Source organism: Typha latifolia, chromosome 1 (assembly GCF_019914945.1).
Source record: "Typha latifolia isolate L0001 chromosome 1, TyphaL0001v2, whole genome shotgun sequence".
Lineage (NCBI taxonomy): Eukaryota > Viridiplantae > Streptophyta > Magnoliopsida > Poales > Typhaceae > Typha > Typha latifolia.
Window position 1 is genome coordinate 1,206,985 of NC_133086.1, and position 14,688 is coordinate 1,221,672.

Sequence of the window (14,688 nt, forward strand, 5' to 3'; positions counted from 1 at the left end):
ATACATTAACATACCCGTAGGATAGCATCTTACGAAGCATGCGAAATATCGCGAGTTGTTTCTTTGGCGGTGGGATCCAGCTTTCCCCAATTACTACTCTTCGGGTTTCGGGTGCGTGGGATCCAACATCCGACCCGCGAGCTAATCAGGAAGTGAAATATGTATAAGAATATATCCACATAAATTGGAATACAATATTATGACTAATTAAAAAAATTTGTCAGAATTTTATACCATTAACAAACAAAGATTTCTAAGCCAATTCCAACTAGCATCCCACATGTCTGTCATCAAAATGGCAAACTATATAGCTTACAACTTAGCTCTCCAGGAGCTACTGAAAATGGCAAACACATTCGATCCATCAATCAAAATTCAAATTAAAAATTCCAAAAAATTCCAATTTCAGTAGCTGATCGGACTAGTCCTATAATAAAAGCCCACCTTAATTTTATTGTCCAAATTTATTTATAGCCTCTCTAATTAGCAAGTAATTAATAGAAAATCATATGCTTTGGCGGGACGTCGCTTTTCTTAAACAGTTGCTCTCTCTCTCTCTCTCTCTCTACCCCCCGCTCTGTCTCTCTCTCTCTCTCTCTCTCTCTCTCTCTCTCTCTACAATGGCGAGCTCGATCGAGCCCTAGATGCCTCACCGCGATCCATCCTGGGATCCATAGTTAGGTATGAGCTCTCTCGAATCTATACGTATAGACATCCACTTCCGGAGTGTGTCGGTTCGAGTACAGCAATGTCGGATCTAGTCAGATCGTTCGAGAAATCTCGCATCGCCGCAGGCTTTTGAGTCTAGTTCGCATTCCGGTACTTATTGCTCGGATTGCCTTTTCCTTGCTCGGGATCTTGGGATTTAGTTCTTGATTCGCGGCCTTTTTAGGTGAGATTTGGTATCCGGAAATCATTCCTAGTACATTGGATGCTTTGGTTGTGGAAAGCTGGGCGCCTTGCTGGTGATCCCCCGGATTTTCTACTTTAGTGACAAGTCGGGAGTTCTCCTTGGATTTTTTTTACTGTCTCTGAGCTGCTTGGATTCACTGCTGTTGCAAATATGAAATGTTTGGAATATACGCTCATCTGTTCCTTGTTTTCTCTGTGAATTTGTGCTTTTACGAGATATCTTTGTTGAGCATTTTGGTTTAAATGTTGGCCTCTTTGATTCGCTTAAATGTATCTATCACCGACATATTTTCAAGTGTGAGAAATGGTTGTTAAATTCCTGTTTGTAGGAAAGATGACAATAATATTGACATTGTGTTTCTGCTTTCAGAGAAGAGGATGTGCTAATTGGTATATGGTCTTGGTTGTATTGTATGGAGGTATGATTAAAGAGGAAAGAGTATGCTTTTAACTTATAATTAGCTTGATCCACGAACAATGTCGAGGATTCCCAAGTGGAAGGTTGAAAAGACAAAAGTGAAAGTGGTCTTCCGTCTACAATTTCATGCCACACATGTAAGCTTTGCCTGTAGTCCATTGCTTTTCTTTAATTTTTTTCTTTTTAAGAACTGGCTGGCCTTGTGGAGACAACTTCCTTAGTGATCTCTCTTCCTTCGATTCTTTACTTGTTGATGCTGCTTCCAAAATCTGGAGTTGTATATGAATTTAAAAGGGTCCTTATAAGTTATATATATTGCTTATCGAAGTTCAGTACATCTAAAACTGATATTGTGGCAATGTTCAAACATAAGTTTCTTGGTAAGCTCTCTCACATGCATTATAGCAAGGAGGATGACAAACATTGTATCTGCAACAGCATATAAGTTAAAGTTATGACTTAAATGGGCATATTAACATTTTCAGGTTAATTGGCCCTTAATTTTCTTTTTCCCTTTAATTGTTGCTGCATTGGGCAGTTGCATTTTGTATTACGCCTATACTTTGAGATTATCTTGCTCAGTTCACCTGTATCTTGATTTTTCAGATATTTTGAGAGTGAATATTTGCTTCTTGTTTCAGATTCCGCAGACAGGATGGGACAAGTTGTTTGTGTCCTTCATCCCTGCTGACACAGGGAAACCTATTATTAATAAGACTAACAAAGCAAATGTGAGAAACGGGAGCTGCAAATGGTCAGATCCAATCTATGAGACTACAAGACTTCTTCAGGATACTAGGACCAAAAAATATGATGAGAAGATCTATAAGCTTGTGGTGGCAATGGTACATTCCTTTCACTTCGCTCTCCCTCTTACTTTCCCCTTGTCTTTTTTCCTTGACCTCCTTTAACTTCCTAGTCATTCATCTAATGCTCTCTCAAAGTTAAACTATGCTCACTATTGTGTTTGCTAATGAGTCATAATCTGACTGCTAATTTGTCAATCTCAATTTGACCAGGGGTCCTCTCGGGCAAGTTTTCTTGGGGAGGTTGACATCAACCTTGCTGACTTTGCAGATGCGCTGAAGCCTTCCTCTGTTGAACTGCCTCTTCATGGTTGCGATTTTGGGACAATTTTACATGTAATGTTTCTATTCTAAGAGACATCTTTTCCATATATTCTTCCTTTTCCCTTTATTTTGTTTGTTTTTAATTTTTAATCCAAAGCTATTATATGCTATCTGGAAAAACAATTTATCTTCGTGCTCTTTTTATATGTTTCACTTGCATATTATTTTGGGAGGGGATTTATGTTCCTTTCATGTGTGATCTTTATTATTGGCTGCTCAATGCCTTTCTGAAGACTATAAATCTGTAGTGCTGTTAAGAGCATAAGCATCTCTTCTTTCTAATGTTTTGCTTCTTATTACTCTTATTTCTTTCAGGTCACAGTGCAAATTCTAACCTCCAAAGTTGGTTTCAGGTGATGCTTCAATGACAATGTAAGCTGTTTTAATTCATATTATTTACTGGTCTTATATCTGGTCATGATTTTTCAGAGAATTCGAGCAGCAGAGGGAGCTCAGTGTGAAGGGGTTTCAGGTGATACCAAACAAGAAATGTCATGATCCTCCTGAAATCTCTGCACGTTCTTCAGATATAACTGGTGAACAGAGAGACAAGGTTTAATAATACTTGACCAGATTTGGTACAAAATGGACTTAAAAGTTACCTGTTTACACAGCATTTAATGTTATGAGATAGATCTCCTATTCGATCTTGCCTTCATGGAAATTGGAAGGAGAAAATTCAAAATTGACAATCAATATACCGTTGAGTAAATGAGTCCAATCCTGCAACACATATTGGTATCCAAGTTAATCCAATAGCTAAATTCAGTAGGTTTTGTGGCCAGAAGTCTATAAGTTATTAACCATTTCTGCGTTGGTTATTTATTCCATGAGTAAGTATTCCATGTTTTTCTGCATTGGTTATTTATTCCATGCATAAGTATTCCATGTTAACTTTAACATATTAATTAGTAGCATTTGCAGATCATTCTAATTGTCTGGTTAGGCAAGCATTAACACGAAATAGGGTGAAAATTTTGGGCCCTAATACCAATTGAAAGTTTCTCTTAGCCCACTAGATATGATGTGATCTCTCTCCTTTTCTTAGCCTCTTATCTCCCATTCGCTTTAGGAATAACTTTTTTTCTTATTCTAAAATATAACTCTTTATTTCAGAATAACAGCTGAACACTATAATAACTCATTCTAGAATATAAATACTATTCATCAAAATTATATCTTATACAACATATTAATTCATTTAATAATTTACCTTTAACATCTATCTCATTAATCTACTTTATATAAAATCAAAGAGTATTTATGGTAATTTCATAAAGAATAAAGTACTTATTTTTCATCTTTTTCTATACTTTATATCACATCAAAGGTAATTATTATACTCTTATTTTAGAATATAAATAAATATAAGAATAATTTTCATAGAATAAAGACATCATTTTAGGAATAACAAAGAAGAATTATTCTAGAATTGATCTTATTCCTAAAGTAAACGAGGCCTTAAGGTTTCTCTTGTATAGAGGGATAATTCATGAAATAGTCTTTATAACCTTTATATAGGTGGATGAGACTGAGTTCACAGTGGATAAAAAGATTAGCTATGGTAAGTCTTTGTCTACTTTAATTCGAATCAAAAGATCACTAAGGCTCCATTGGGAATTAGTAGCACTTGAACACGACTAGTTAGACTAATTTCTTAGCCTCAGTTTTGGTAGTTTAAACTAGTTAAAGAAAATGAGGTGTTTAATTGTGGACTAGAATAGAAGTGTCATTATTACCTTTGGTGTGATCTAAAAAAGTGTAAAAATATTGATTTTAAAGAGAAATTGAAGATATATCATATAAATGGACCAAATACTCTTTGACTTTGAAGGATGTTAATATCGAAATATTATATTTAAAATTTTGAACGATGGTTTTTAGATAATTACATTTAGTTCCCTCTAAATTATCATATATTTTCACATACAATTCCTAAACTTTTTTATTATCCATATAGAGCCCTTGAATGAAGAAAAATATCCACGTACTCCTTGACCATAAAATATACATACATACATACATACATACATATATATATATATATATATATATATATATATATATATATATATATATATATATATACATACGGGCTCTCTGAACTAAGATTTTTCTTATATCAGGGTTTTTTTTAAATAAAAATGTTTAGGAGGTATATGTAGAAAATAGTGTTAGTTCAGGGAAGCTAAGTGTAACTAACATTTTTTTTTTCTGGAAAGAAGTCTTAAGGGCTTGCAAGCATGTCTGCATGGTTGCGGGCGAAAGCAAATGTGTTAGGTGTTTTTTCTTCTCTAAAAGAAGTCCACATGGTTATCCATAAGCAGCCTTGTAAGCTATCCTTTTTTTAAGGAAGTCTGCATGGCTTGAGGGCTTGTAAGCCCGCAAGCAGCCTTGTAATGTAAGTTTTTGTTTTTGTTTTTGAAAAAAAGTCCATTATAGTTTGGTAAGGTGGTTGTAGGCTTGCGGGGTTATAAGTCATTCTTAAGTTCATAATAGTTTACTAAGCTTTCATTTATATTTTTTGAAGAAGGCCTAATATGGTAAGTAACTTTGCTTGGTAAGGTGCTTGTGGGTTTACCTTTGATGTGGTTGCGAGTTTACCTACAAAGGTGGTTGTGGCTTACCTTTGATGTGACATGAAAGAGTAAAAAAATATTCTCTTTGGAGGGAAAACAGAGATATGTGAGATAATTTGAAACATAGGTGTTATTATTACCTTTGAAAAGGTGAAAAGGGATCAGTTTAGGAGGAAAATTAAAGATATGTTATGTAAATGTACTAAAATGCTCTTTATAATTAAGAATGCTAGTACCAAAGTATTATTATTAAATTTTGTAAAAGATAAGTATGAGTCATTTTAGAGATAAATTTATAATTTAAGAATATTTCAAACATAGACCCATTTTATCTTTCTATCTCCTTTCTCACCTTTTGAACATGGTTAGGGATAAATTACCATTTGGTTACTAAATATAGTTAGTGTTCGCTAACCATGTTCAAGGAAAATTCTTAGACCCAAACCAAAAGCCACCCAAAGGAAATAACTGTCCGAATTAGATTCAAATATTTTTCCTATAATTGGGTACCTTAATACCTTATATAGTATATACCCAATATTCTTCCTGATTTTTCCTTTAACACTGGAAATAGGTTAATGCAAGGCTCAAATTCAAAGGAAATTTGATGGATATTCCTTCAGTTGAAGAAATGTCAGGGTCAATTGAAGATTATGAAGACTCAGCCGCTGGTGTTGATGGTTCATCTTATACCTCAGATAGTTTATATGCTGAAAAGAATGAGATTTCAGGTGCACATGAAATCGAAAGCTTCAAGGGCACTATATCTGATTATGTAGGTGGATTTTCTCTTAGTCAGAGCCCTAGACCAGAGAAAGAGGGGTATCGTGGCAGTAGCCTTTCCAATCTAGGAAGCAATGATTGGACGCAAGGGTGGAGTTCAGATTACTCTGCTGATAATGATCTAGCTACTGCTTATGAAGAGAATAACAGACTCAGAGTAAGACTGGAGGTAGCAGAGTCAGCTTTTCTACAGTTAAAATCAGAAGCAAAGTCATTACAGCGCATCACAGATGAATTAGGTGCAGAAACACAAACCTTGGCACAACAGCTTGCTGTTGAGCTAACTTCCGGAGAACAACTGGTTAGAGAAGTCTCCATGTTGAAATCAGAATGTTCGAATTTGAAAATTGATCTGGAAACGTTAAAATCTGCAAAGGTTACACAACAAATTCCTGATAGGAGAACTCTCATGATGAAATCTGAAGCAGCAGATACTTCATTTGGTAGTGAGCTGGGTAATGATGTTCTTGTTGCAAGCCATCCAACCAATCATTTAGAAGTCAAATGGCTTCAAGAGTTGTTACTTATTGAGAGTAAAGTTCATGAAATTCAGAACAAGGTTTGCGTTGGTTTACGTGGAAGAGATTTTGATTTTCTTCAAAGTGATTTTGAGGTTCTTGAATGTGCTCTCAACAATGTTAAACAAGGTATTGATCAAAGCCATTGCCTGGAACAAACTGTTTCTGACCATCAATATATGGAAGGTAGGATTGCCTGCATAACTGGTTCTCATCAGTTATATCATGGCCATGATCCTCCCAAGACAAATATTGGAGCTGCAAACATGACAGAAGAGAAAATCTGTGAAATATTACAGAAACTAGAGGAGTCGAAAACTGAAAAAGAAATCCTCATTAAAAAATTGGACCATATGGAGTGCTACTATGAAGCATTTATTCATGATCTTGAGGAAAGCCAAAAGCAAACACTGAAGGAGATGGAAAGCCTCAGAAATGAACATTCTTCTTCTCTTTATACAATTTCTGTTCTCGAAGCTCAGATAGAAAAAGTGCGCCAAGAAATGGATGAACAATTGATGAGGTTTGTCAAAGAAAGGAATACATTTGAATCTCAAAATAAGGAACTTGAGAAAAGGGCTACTGCTTCAGAAGCTGCACTCAAGAGGGTTCGTCGGAACTACTCTATAGCAGTTAATCGTCTAGAGAAAGACCTTGAATTACTTTCCTTCCAAGTTCTGTCTATGTATGAGACAAATGAAACCCTTGCAAAGCAAGACTTTACAGATGCTTATCACATCTGTCCTGAAGAAGATTCAGAGGATGCACAATTGTACAGTAGTAAAGATGATCCACTAAGACTGTTTTATCAAAAAGACACGTACAAGCCAGATGATGATCAAATTCAATCAGAAAGTCTATGTAGTAAAACAGATTCTGAATTGTCTCTAAAGTACAGTAGTTTATCAGAGAGTTCCAGCAACAAATCTACTACCAAAGTCTGTCAGGTAATAGCAGCCAAAAATAAAGAATTGCACTCCAGGAATGAAACATATGATAGCGCAAATAATCCAACTAACTTCTTAAGAGCAGATTCACAACATATTAACATCAGCATGAAGAACCTTGTATTTTCTGCTGATCTACCTACACATACAGAGAGAAATAAGTTACTTCCTGAAAGATCTACAGCAGTTAATTTTGAGATTGATTCTCAACCATTGGGTACTCAAGAAGATAAACAACGGTTGAATGATGCAAATAATATCAAAGAGATGAAAATGTCACTTCATAATCTACTGGTGCTCCGCTCATCAATGGAAGATGAACTCTCAGATATGCATGTGGTCACCATCCAGCAAGAAGTTTTCTCTCGTGTACTATTAGAAACACTGCACAATGTGAATGATGAAATTAAGCACATGAACAACAGAATAATTGAACTTGAACAACAGGTAGATCATTCAAATGATGTTAGGGAATCTTTGGTGCTTAAGTTTCATAGTGCATTGGATCAGGCCAAAATTTTGAGGGAGGCTGAGGACAAATATATTGTAAAATATGATGAGTTAACATCAAAAAATCAAACACTGGAAGGAAAGCTCCACGATATTTCAGTTGAAAATGCTCTTCTTACTGAAAAATTTGCAGAATATGAAAAACTGATGGTGGAAAACAAATCTTATGAAAGTAAGTATAAGGCTTGCATTGAGGAAAAGAATAAGCTTGAAAACTTGCTAGTACAGGAAAATCTACAAAAGGATCATCTTCAGAGTGACATTGGCTCAATGCTTGAGGACTTCAATGCATTGAAAGAAGAATTTGATAGGAAGTCCTCTGTGAATGACAATCTGCAGAAAGCTATTACTTCTCTTCAAGGTGGACTATGTGATCTATTCTCTGACATGATTTCTTGCAATAGGCAAATAAATAATTCTGCATTTGATGATGTATACATACAACAGGAATTTGAGAGCAAGAATTACATTGCTATTTTGACACATTTGAAACAGTTCCATGAGCAAGCATGTCAGAAAATACTTAAGCTTCATCAAGAGAAGGACGAGATGGAGGTAATGAGGGACACTGCTGAAAGTGCACTGAAGATGTCTGACTCAAAAATTGCCGAATATGAAAAACTGATTATGGAATACAGAGCTTGTGAAAGCAAGTACAAGGCTTGCATTGAAGAAAGGGACAAACTTGAAAACTTGCTTATAGAAGAAAATCTACAAAAAGGTCACCTTCAGAATGAAATTGTATTAATGATTGAAGACCTTCATGCATTAAAAGAAGAATCTTTGAAGAAGTCCTCTATGGGTGATGATCTGCAAAAAGCTGTTACTTCACTTCAAGGGGGGCTTCATGATCTGTGCTCTAACATGATTTTTTATAGTAGGCAAATAAATGATTTAGGATTTGATGAGTTGTCTCTAAAGAAGGAACTTGAAGGTAAGAATTACATGGCTATTGTCGCATGTTTGGAAAACTTCCAGAAACAAGCATATCAGAAAATTCTTCAGCTTCATCAGGAAAAGGAAAAGATGGAAACAATGAAGGATACTGCTTACAGTTCACTGAAGATGACCGAATCAAAGATGTTTGACATGAAGAAGAAGCTTGAGTGTGGCTTGGAAGATGTGGAGACAAAATTTATCACAAAGTATGTTGACTTGGCATCAAAAAATCAAATTCTGGAAGAAAGGTTCCAAGATGTTTCTGTTGAAAATGCTTCTCTTACTGAAAAATTTGCTGAATATGAAAAACTGATTTTGGAGTACAAAGATTATGAAAGCAAGTATAAGGCTAGCACTGAGGAGAGGAACAAACTTGAAAACTTGCTATTACAGGAAAATCAACATAAACATAGTGAAATTGTCTCACTGATTGAGGATCTTGATGCATTGAAAGAAGAACTTGATAAGAAGTCCTGTGTGATTGTTGATCTTGAAAAAACTGTTACTTCTCTTCAAGGGGGACTTAGTGACCTATGCTGTAACATGATTTCTTGCAATAGGCAGATAAGTAGTTTAGCATCTGATGATGTATTTCTAAATCATGAACCCGAAAGCAAGAATTACATGGCTATTGTCACACATTTGGAACAGTTCCAGAAACAAGCATATCAGAAAGTTCTTCAGCTTCATCAGGATAAGAAGGAGATGGAGGTAATGAAGGATATGGCTCAAAGTTCATTGAAGAATACTGAGTCAATGATGTTAAACATGAAGCAGAAGCTTGAGTCTGATTTGGAATCTAAGACGACAAACCTAGATTTGTCCAACAAACTTATAGGAAAGCTTCAGCAAGAACTGTTAGAAGTGACAGAGAAGTTCAAGATTATCTTAGAGGCTGAAGAAAATCATGCAAAGGAAAATGGGGAATTGTCATCAAAGCTAGCATCTCTGGAAGTTGAATTACAAAATGCTACTGAGGAGAGCAGGGATCTCGTCCAAAAGCTAAAGATATCTGACAGTGTAAATGAGGAACATGAGAGGATTAAAATCAATCTTATGGATTGTAAGCAGGAGAATAGAACTCTTATGATGTCTATACAGTCCAGAAATGAGGCATCAATGCAGTTGGAGAATGAGCTCAGAAATTCAAAGGAAACTCTGAGATTAACCCATGAAAATCTGCAAATAGAGAAAGGGTTGAGAGAGGAACTTGAATCTGCACTTACAAATCTTACCTTACAATTAAAGGAGAAAGACCACCAGCTGCTTTCTTTTAATGAGGAAAAGGCTGAATTGGTTCATCTAAGGGAAAAAAAATTGAGTTTAGAAAAAGAAAATATGGAAATGCAACATCTTCTGTTGCAAAATGAAGAAATCCAAATAAAACTAGATGCTCATAATTCATCTATGCGCCTCCAAATTTATGATGTTGAGAATCACTTAGCACCAATTCTCAAGGATTGGTTGGTTGCTGATATTGAAGTTAGTTTTATGAGAAATCAGGTGCAGGAACTTGTTAGCCAACTGAAGGCATCCAGAGAGGACCTTGAGGAGCTTCATCTAAAGTACATGGATGCTGTTGCATTGCTAGTGCCTAATGGAGCAGAACTAGTTGACAGAAATGCAACTTTGGTAACAGTTCTTCAGTCAACAAAACTGGAAGCTGAAGAAGTTACTCATTATAAAGAAGGCCATGTGGATTGTATAAAGAGAAATGGTGCAACATGGACTGAACCTGAAGATATGAAAGATGAAGCTGTGCAAGCTGAAACTAGTAAAGAAAACCAGACGTATGAAGATGAGGTTTTGCGGCTTAAGGACACGCTGATTGTTCTTGAAGAGCAGGTGGATGATTTGAGATCCTTCAGAGAAGAATTAGAAATTACAAATATAGTACTAAGATCCAAGTTGGATGAGCAGCAAAGTTATATAACCTTGCTCAAGGTATCAGAAAATGAGTTGACAAATTTAAGACAGCAACACAATGAGCTTACTCATAAACTTTCTGAACAGATTCTGAAGACAGAAGAATTCAAGAACTTGTCTATCCATCTGAGAGAACTCAAAAATAAAGAGGATGCCGAAAATCTTCAAGCACGCGAGAGAAGGCAGAACGACGGACAACGATTTATCAGACAGGATTCTCTGAGAGTTGCTTTTATTAAAGAGCAGTACGAATCAAAGATTCAAGATCTAAGAAATCAGCTGCAGGCCTCTAAAACATATGCTGAAGAAATGTTATTAAAGCTGCAAAATGCTCTTGATGAAGTTGAGAGTGGAAAGAAAAATGAGGTTTGCCTTGCTAAAAGAATTGAAGAGCTGTCAATGGAAATTGCAGATATGAAGACAGAGCTACATACCATAGTGACTGATAGAAGAGAACTGGGCAAAGCTTATGATAGCATAAAGACTGAATTGGAATGCAGTGTGTTAAGCTTCAACTGCTGCAATGAAGAAAAGCTGAAGCTTGAAGCTTCTCTGAAAGAATGCAATGAAGAGAGAAATAAAATAAGTGTGGAACTTGATTTGGTCAAGCGATTGTTGGAGAATATGGTATCAACTGAAAATATTCAATTTCAAGGAGATAATGGATTGTGCATTTCTGAAGTCACATCCATTGAGCAACTTCTGGGAGATGGCAATTCATTGTTCGCAGATGTTGTAAAGGAGATGCCAAATATAAGAGGTATCTATTGCGGAAAAGGTCCATCAATCGATATAGATGGAGATAATCTCCCAAACAAGAGTTTCTCATCAAGTGCTTGTGGAGAAAGGGAAGATATTGAGAGAGTTTCTGTCCAGGAACATGCATTTTTGAGTTCTCTATCAACATCACAATCATCAGAGGTAATCTGGTCTATCAATAAATGCATCACATCTCTAGTTCAACAGCAAGGTAGAATAATGCGAATTAGGATCCTCTTCTTGCTTGATAGCTAAATCCATGAAAATGAGCAGATAGACATATCTTGCTGGTTGTCTACATATATCCTTGCAGTACTAGACATCGCATTTGAATCCTGTATTAAGTCCATCTTCACATCTGATCTAATAAATTTGTCAAGCAATGTTGTTGTTAGCTTCTTCCTGGTCCAACAGGTTCACTATACCAAAACATACAACTATTCAAACTCCTGCCCCATACTTAAAAGCAAGTTTGCGAGATTGAACTGAGATTTGATATCAATTGTTGATCAAGACAGCAGAGCAGCACTGCAACTTAATTAGAAACCACCTATCCCAATGGAAAACATAGTGGAATCCAATTAAATTGGCAGAGTAAGCCTGTAGGCAATGGATCTATTATCATATATGATACCTTACACATCTTATCCCAACGTGACCTTCAATACAACCTCATACAGAAATTACTTGAGATTAAAAATTATAGAATGAAGTAGCATTAGGAATTTCAGTAAAATTGTAACATACAACCCTAATCTTGGAACATCATCAGGCATAATTTTGTTATATTTTTTGCTTAAAGCAGCTCCTTTCATTGTTCGTGCTCCTCAGTAACCTTGCTGTACTGGCCCTGAAATTAATGGTAACCATCACAAGTACTCTGCTTTTTTCTTGATCTTAATCTAGTCTGGTTGTCTGACAGGATTCTCAAAACAGAACTGGAAGAGAGACATGTATGGAGAATGATAGGAAGTATGATGCAACTGTTAAGGAACATTTCAAAGAGCAGCAAAGATTGAAGACTGGGATGAATCTCCTTCTGAAAGAGGTAATGCAACATCTCAATATTATTTTGATAGTGATCCATGCTAATGCACATTTGTCTCAAAAGGAATTATGCCATAGTTGAACGAATCTGTACTACAAGCTTATCTTTTGTGCAAAGTTACATGTCAAGGCCCAGTACTATTACAGTCATCAGAAGGGTTCTGAAGCTTCTTACATTCTGAAGGACTTTGACATGTATTATAACTAATGTCAAAGTAGGATTTCTTCATTGACACCAACTATATTTTAATTAATATTGACCTTCAATTTACTTGATTTACATGTGCAGCTGGAAAGGTTAAAAAATGAAAATTTGTCTTCTCTACTTTCTCTAGAAGATGATCTACATGATCCATCACTAAATGATTTGGAAAGATCAATATCACAGCTTGATATGGTATGTACTTTTATTTGTTGTTGTATGAAATGTAGTTCATGCCATGCTCAATTTTCCAATTTCCTTCCCGATCTTTTTTCAGGCCAATGAACATCTGGGAAACATTTTTCCTTCATTTAAAGAACTTCCTGACTCCAGTGGTAATGCTTTGGAAAGGGTACTTGCTTTGGAACTTGAGCTTGCAGAAGCATTGCAGACAAAGAAGAAAACAGATATTCGTTTTCAGAGGTAGATATATATGATAATAGTGGAACTCGTCCTTTTCTTCTGTTTCTTTCCATTCTTTTACTTTTGTTGCAGTGTGGTAGGACTGCAGTTTTCTTGTTTCCTTTCTGTATTTACCTCTTGTCTGGAATCTGGATAATAGAACAATATGGTTGGAACAACTGTAATCAGCTCTCATTGGGATCTGCATGTATGCATAAACTTGAGCAACATTAATGCTATAACCAAAACCATCTCTGTGAAAATACTTCATCCTTTTTTGGTTAGCCTTGTAATCCTCCTTGAGTTACCCCTACAGGGTTGTATAGTCTGTGAATCTTTGGAAGCTGTTACAAAGGACCAATCTCCAGATATTTCTTGGTCTGCTTATTGCAGATCCATCAATCAACCAGAGGTTCCTTATTCTTAACTTACAAACTACTCTAAATATTTAAGCTGTTAGAAAATGGTGGTTTTATATATTTATATTCTAACATTCTTTTAATTTTAAGTGTGAGATATTTTGATGAACATAAGAAATATACTTGTTTTAAACATGTGAAGATTATTTAATGACAGATACACTGATGGGATTGAAACTTAAGATCTCTACTCTAATATAATATTAACTCACCTACTTTAAAAGCTTAACTTGTTAGAATATAATGATTTTTTGTATTTAATTCTAACACTTATATAGTTATTGTTCCAATATTGACCACATGGGTAGCAGTTTGTAGAAACTCAGTACAAAGTACTGTTCTGATGGTTCACCGATTCTAGGAGAATTCAGACCATTAACAGCTGCATGTTATGGCACCTTACTACAGACTGAATTTTATTTCTCTTTATCTCCACTCTAGCAAAACAGGAAAAAAAACAGATTTCAAACTGTCTTTTTGTTTCTCATGTAAATAATATTGTGAATTCTTTTCTTGTCTGATTTGGTTCAGCTCATTTTTGAAACAACACAATGATGAGGAAGCAGTGTTCCAAAGCTTCCGGGACATCAATGAACTGATACAAGACATGCTTGAATTGAAGAAAAGGCATGTTACTGTAGAGAGTGAGCTGAAAGAGATGCAAGCTCGATATTCTCAGCTTAGCCTTCAGTTTGCGGAGGTAGAGGGAGAAAGACAGAAGCTTATGATGACACTAAAAAACAGAGCATCCAGGAAAACATAGTCCTAATTCCTCTTGTGACATAGGTAGCAGCAGAGCAGCAGTCCTTAGATCTACAAGGATGAAAATCCGAAGTCCTTGAAGAATTAAATTACCGGTTATAAACTACCTTTTGTATATATGAGTATAAGCCTAGTTCAGCAGGCAAGCATAGATGTTTATCAAAGATGATGTATATAATATAAGCTCCTGCATGTTGTTGCATGTCCCACAATGTGATGATTTGTACGTACCAGAAAAAATTATAAGACGTGCAACTGGTTTATCATTTGTATACATCATGTATTCTCTGAGGATATTTAGCAAGTATAGAAACTTATTTATTGTTTTGCTCATATGAAGGATCTTATTTTGAATTTCTAGATGTCATATTTCCTTGAAACTAAGTGCTAGCGGTTCCATGCTTTTTCGGAACTGAAGCGGAAAATTTACTTTAT

At 35.6% G+C, this 14,688-nt stretch overlaps 1 protein-coding gene across 2 annotated transcripts; it reads left to right on the forward strand.

The window, feature by feature from the left end:
- The first annotated feature begins 561 nt into the window (after positions 1–561).
- Positions 562–14,586, forward strand: LOC140787017 (uncharacterized). Of its 2 annotated transcripts, none has more exons than XM_073135766.1 (11): positions 562–681; positions 1,283–1,467; positions 1,972–2,175; positions 2,350–2,472; positions 2,776–2,813; positions 2,890–3,013; positions 5,614–11,583; positions 12,344–12,469; positions 12,758–12,865; positions 12,948–13,093; positions 14,023–14,586. In XM_073135766.1, exons 2-11 carry the CDS (start codon positions 1,390–1,392, stop codon positions 14,252–14,254), a joined length of 7,149 nt encoding a protein of 2,382 aa, XP_072991867.1. In that variant the 5' UTR covers positions 562–681; positions 1,283–1,389; the 3' UTR covers positions 14,255–14,586. The 2 variants fall into 2 exon arrangements, with proteins under 2 accessions (XP_072991867.1, XP_072991858.1); XM_073135757.1 differs by having other exon boundaries at positions 598–892.
- Positions 14,587–14,688: the final 102 nt, after the last annotated feature.

Excerpts from the sequence above, each read along its gene's own strand:
- LOC140787017 (XM_073135766.1), top strand. The coding sequence starts at position 1,390 with ATGTCGAGGATTCCCAAGTGGAAGGTTGAAAAGACAAAAGTGAAAGTG. Across the intron at positions 1,468-1,971 it reads TACAATTTCATGCCACACAT|ATTCCGCAGACAGGATGGGA; the intron begins GTAAGCTTTGCC and ends TTCTTGTTTCAG. Across the intron at positions 13,094-14,022 it reads ACAGATATTCGTTTTCAGAG|CTCATTTTTGAAACAACACA; the intron begins GTAGATATATAT and ends GATTTGGTTCAG.